This window comes from Daphnia carinata, chromosome 4 (assembly GCF_022539665.2).
Source record: "Daphnia carinata strain CSIRO-1 chromosome 4, CSIRO_AGI_Dcar_HiC_V3, whole genome shotgun sequence".
NCBI lineage: Eukaryota > Metazoa > Arthropoda > Branchiopoda > Diplostraca > Daphniidae > Daphnia > Daphnia carinata.
In genome coordinates, this window is record NC_081334.1 from 7024462 (window position 1) to 7030461 (window position 6000).

The following is a 6000-nucleotide window of genomic DNA, read 5'->3' on the forward strand; positions in this document are numbered from 1 at the left end:
TTCATCTTTTTTTCTCTCCTCCCTAACTCGTTCCAAAATCCTCACGATTTTTCTTATTTTTCTTAACAAGAAAAACAAAAATAAAGAAAATTCAAAAACAACAAAAAATCTTTCAATCTTTCATCTAGAACTGGGAAACCACGTCGCGGCCACTGGAATCCTCAGTAACATCAGATTGAAACACATTTCCTCACTCAACTCATCTTTGATCGCCATCAAATTTCGCCTCAAGCTGATAATAGACGGAACTGTACGATGCGGTTGCATGCAGACACAACAAAACTAACCTACTCTCGGTGCAATCTCTCTCTCTCTCTCTCTCTCTCTCGACCGGATTTCTTTTCTTTTTTTTTCCTTCTCCCTGCAACGAAACTCTCTCAAGAGCAGGAAATCCTGGACTTATTGCAATACATGTATATGTGTGTGCGGTAGACAGAATCGGAACAAACCCCCCGTTAGCCGCAGTAGTGAATCACGTAACCGACCCCCTCCCCTACCCCCTTTTTTCTTGGTAGAGAGGGCGCGCGCAAAAAAAAAAAGAAAGAAGAGGAAATGGACCTACATATTCCTGTTTCCTGGTACAGTACATAAGATGTTAGCCACATGAGGATAGTCGTTAAAAAAAAAACGGATAGGATATTCAGTGGGAGGAGGGGGGAGATATAATCGTATAAACAATCATATTTCAACGTCCTACAATCTAACCAATATGGCACAAAATAAATCGACCATCAGATTGACGATGACCACCAAAATTGGGCCCGACCTTTCAACGAAAAAAAAGAAAAGAAAATGCCCCATATAGGAAAAGAAAATCATAATCGGATTGAGGGAATCGATCGATCGATTCCATAATGACGACGACAGGTAGAATTATCATCATTATATTAGGAACGTGCTATGGGGAGGGCCCGTGTATAAGACAAAACCGCAAGGGATGATGGGAATGAAAAAAAAAAAAAAAAACCGGTGGTGCGTCGTGAACGAGAGGAGGAGGGGGCTGATAACGTAATCCCGTTCCGCGACCACAACCGATATAGGATGATTGGCGATGATGCCCAACCGCTAGGGGAATTAAGACAGAGATTTTCTCCTACATGAACACATGAGAGCACGGCAAGATGAAAATCAAAGTTAAAAACCCCCTAAAAAGCGCGAGGGGAGAGAGACGATGGCATGGGGAGGGTTTCAGGTGTCCGTCGCCCATCTTATTATTTCACTAGCGGACCTTTTCGTGTTCAAAATTGGCGGGCTGGAAAGGAGGGAGGATCAGTAGAGGAAGATTGGTATAATAGAACTACTGTTACGACGGTCAGAGGGAAGGCTAGCAAACCCGGTAATTGGTAACCCAACCCCTCCGCCTCCTTTTCACTGCAAAACATACCCCCCTTCCCTCCCGTCTCTCTGCGTGGCTCGTGATCAGTTCCTCCTGGGTTTCTTCGCTGCCTTATTATTACTATTATTAACCCAATTATAGGGAGGAGTTGGGTGGTAACAAATGATCGATCAAACCCCTTTTAAATTGAATGAATATGTGAGAAACATCGAGGGGCATTTCACGACATCGAACGAGACAAGGTAATCAATAAAAAAAAACGAAACAAATTCCCCACTTTGTTGAAGGAGGGGACGTATCTTTTGTACAAGCAGACGACACCAACACCTGGGACCCTTTTTGTGTGTGTGTAACGAATAAAGAGGGACATGCGTTTGTACCGGATAAAGTTGACGTCAACGGCAGGTGCAACTGATGGCCGTTAAGGAAAAAAGAGAAAAAAAGGAAGAAGTTGAAACTTGTTTGTTCTGCCCTTTTCTTCCTTTTGTTAAAGCGATGAACCGATAGTGCGTGCGTGTGTACAAGAGCAGACAAACAGACACATCACACAACGTCCCCCGCCTTCGTGCCTTCCCGTCCCGGGGAATCAATCAAAAAATGTGTTGCTCTTCTCTTGTTTTTGTTAAGCAAAAAGAAAAAAAAGGAAAGGAAAACTTCCTCCTTTTTTTTCTTTAGTCGAAAAAAAAACAAACAATATTTTTAAACGTAAAAAAAAAAAAGGAGAAAAATCGATAGGGGCCCCCAAAACAACGGGGGGTCGAGAAAATGGAAAACACAAGACAAGTTGAGAATGAAAAGATCGTCTCGTATGATCTTGATTATCATTTTCTTGGGTTAAAAAAAAAACAAGGAGAAGGAAAAAGATTTCCATGTCAAAAAAAAATATAACTCCCTCTTTTTCATCTTTCAGTTCGCCATTCAACCAGAAAAATTGTTTTCCTTTTTTATTTCAAAAAGAAAATAAAAAATAAACGTTGTCAATCAACCGGAAGAAAAAAAACTGACCATCAGAGCAAGTTGGCTAATTTGACGGTTCCAATTGAAATGGCGCAATCACGAAATCATCACTTTCCCGCGCTACAAAAAACCCCCAAGGCAACAGGAACTCTACACTCCATTTCACTCCCTATCCCTGGAATGATATCAAACTCCCATTTTTTTTTTTTTTTAAGTACGTCCTACACATAGACTGACAGATAAACCAAATCATCAGGAAAATTGCATTTATGTTGTCGACAGATACGGTTTTTGGACGGTGCAAGTATTGAAAGATCCGGCAGAGTTCGATCCTGGACAGGAGATGAAAAGTCTTGGCTGTCCAACACAGGCCCTCAGGGCTATCCAATTCGCCACCGTCATCCAGCAGATAATGACCCAGAGAATATGACGTTCTTCCCCCCCCCCACCCTCTGTTACAGCACGGACAGTTACCCAGGTCCTTTTTTTTTTAAATGTAAAAGGAATAAAATCTAAAAATGGGATCATCTACTGGAAATCGCTACATCACGTTTTAAAAAAAGGGGGAAAAAATCTCTAAATGTAGAATATAGCCCAACTATTAAGGTGACGTCTTTTGTGTAAAGCTTCTAACGTTACATGTATCCCGTGGAAAAAGAAAAATAAATAAAAAAGAGGGGAAACAGCTATTCACAAGTAAAAATCCTGAGAAAAGAGGCATCTGTTCCCGACACAGGGGCCGGCGTCCGCGTCGCCGGACCGCAGGGGCTTTTCCCGTCTGTTCCCTATTTTAATTTCTTCTTTAAAAAAGACTGAGACGCGTTAAAAGAAGACAAAATTCAAAAAACATAACGCTCGACAAGGATCCCTGGAATTCTACGGACCCATCTACTTGAAAAGTGAATAAACAGACAAACAAAATGCGAACGGCTAGTTTTGTTAGGTCAAGGGCCATCCAACGAGGATTGGAAATCAAAAATTCGAACACACACTTCAATCATATTGACGAAAAGAGTGGTCGTAGACGAGCAACAATGTGTACAATCAAGATAAACGTGAATGGACGCTTGTCCATTCGATTGGAAACATACGACATTTTGTTTCCTTCCTCCTGTCATTTCCAGCACTTCCAACATCAAATTTCACGCCCGGACTCTCCACCACACTGAGCGAACCGGTCCCCCCCCCCCAAAAAAAAAGGAAGAAACAAAAGAAAATCACGACAATAAAGTGGGAAGCAAAAAAGGAGAACTTTATCTCTTTTTCCTTCCGCTCGTTTTTTTTTACTGCAACTGGCACACGAGGTGGTAAAACGACGCCATACGACGCCAGAGGGATCAGAGATCTAAACATCCCTCTCTCTGTTAAAAGCTATTAAATGAGAAGGTCTATCTTCATTTCTCTCAGTTTCTTTCTGTATAATAACACGCCAAAAAAAGAAAAGAAAAGAACGCCTCGCCCTGTATGTAACATTTGATATTATAAACGACGACGGGCCAAACAACTGTCGCCGTTTGTAATCATAATAACAAAGCGGAGCAAAAAGGATAACGACAAAGACCCCGGTCACGAGGTCATGGCAATTTTAGCGAGGCCATTGCGGTCTATTGTTTTTAACGAAAAAAATGCCTTTCACAATCGGAATAACGTCACTTCAATTTCCCTCTCGTTTCGTTATGGAAATGCCAACGAGGAAAATTGAATGTATTATTGGCGGGCGTCGACGGAACGGCCCTTTCTCATTCCCTGCATCAAAGTGACGAATTGTGGAACCGCAAATGGAGGGGAAAAAAAAGGCGGGAGTGGAGACAAAAACAAGCAAAAATAAAACCCTCCAAAAAAAAAAAAAGAAAAAACTGGAATGAAGACTGACCTTGATCGTAGACTATGTCATCGTCGTCGATGGATTCGTAAAGAGCTGATTGGGCGTCGAGTGCGCAAAGATCGAATGCTGATCCAGTCGTTGGAGTGTCGGTAGCGCTGCTGGCCGGAATACTGAGCGGCTTTCGTTGTTGCATCGATCCGCGCGATTGCGACCCGCTCCTCCTGCCGACGCCACCACTTCTTAGGGAATCTCGATCCATTATTGCCCGATGCGCTTATCAATTATGCCGGCCGAATTGCAGACGTCTTTATTACGTCCCACAACTGCGTGGCAATTCCGTGTTCCACGATCTCTCGTTTTGTACTGCACCAACCGAGTGTGTGGACAGCGTCTATTCAAAAACACCTGCAAACAAAGCAAGCGAATACAAATTCAGTGATACGTCTAATGGTATTGTTAAACACGAGTTAATTATACATTTTTCGATTGAGCCTAAACAACAAGACAAAGGCAGAACGGGCTGCCGTGGAAACAAGAATCCTTAAAGATGTAAACACACACATCTACCGAATGTCTAATTCATGAAGCTCAGAACAAGAGAAAAAAAATGAGACAGAAGCTCCCTGGTAACCTTTTGTGAGGAGAAGAGATTTCCCGCCATCTTCATTAGTGCTGTGCGCCACGCGAGCCAATCAGAACTAAACTCCTCGTTAACAACAGCTTCGAAACCACATTTTTGCAATCTATTTTGCTTAGTCACACACATCTCGATGATTGTCATAAACTTTAACTAGATTAAAATGAGCCGAGCAAATCTGAACCACGTTTTTTTTTTTTGTGTTTAATCGAGTACGAAAGTAACGTCCTTATCGTTCGAGATTTGGCTCCCAACTGCCTAATGATCTGCGAATTGGGGCTGGGCATGAGTCAGAAAGGGGAAAGGGAAACAATGAAAAATTGCGCGGGGTTAGGTCATGAGTTAGATCAGGGGCAACAAGTTCAGGCATGTCCATCTAAAGTCAATGCATTCCAATATGAAAAATGTAACAACTCTTTCGATTGGTCGGATCAATTCCAACAGTGACGCAACGTTGTCAAGTTTGCTCTACATCAGAAAACAAAACAAAAAAACAGCATGCGACTGCAAAGATGGCCGAACTTTGTATGCTTTGTGCTCCCTTTAGTCTTTAATCATATCTTACGTTCTATAGTCTTACCATAACATAAAAACTCATCTAAGACGCAATCACTTGACACCCTCTTTTCGGGATATAACCGTTAGGCATTCATCCTTCTTTCGTTTTCTTTGTGCATTGATCAAGACGCTTTGACAACATCATTGCACCCACGAGTTTTTTTAATGCACCCTTCATCTTTATTATTATTTTTGATTAACTGACCATATCGTTTCCTTAGCATTCTACTCATCAAACATCGAATTTCCCACAACTTTTGAATATGAAAAATATAAATTTCTTTAAAGCTTTATGTCCAAAATGTTGGGATATCAAACGCTCCCAGTCCAATTTGTTCACCGTTGTCATCAACGTAACACGACCTTATCTTTCTCGAAATCGATCGGCCTGCGTCGCTTCATTAATCCAATGCAAAATACATATATATATTCAAAACACAAAAAACTTGAATCAAAGAGCGAGAAGTAATAGAAATGAGACGATTGTGATTGGCCCAACTTTTGTTAGCGCTAAAGTCAGAGCGAGAAACGAAAAATCATCAAAGAGCTTATTTGTCATCCGCCTGACTTTTGTCGACTCGAGCAGAGAAATAGATCCTTCTTTTTGTTAAATAGCTTTGAAGTGGTGGAAGTAATAGTTGAAAACTTTTATCCCCACCGTGCAGCTCCCCACACCGATTTTTATTC

The 6000-nt window shown here is 41.6% G+C and overlaps 1 protein-coding gene across 1 annotated transcript in view; it reads right to left on the reverse strand.

Annotated features, from left to right (window-relative positions):
• The window catches only part of LOC130687628 (teneurin-m-like), a 58979-nt gene extending 54505 nt beyond the window's left edge, over positions 1 to 4474 (reverse strand). Inside the window, exon 1 of the mRNA XM_057510797.2 lies at positions 4167 to 4474. Within this exon, the coding sequence (XP_057366780.1) occupies positions 4167 to 4377 (211 nt within the window). The 5' untranslated portion in view covers positions 4378 to 4474. The remainder of the gene's footprint in view (positions 1 to 4166) is intronic.
• Positions 4475 to 6000: the final 1526 nt, after the last annotated feature.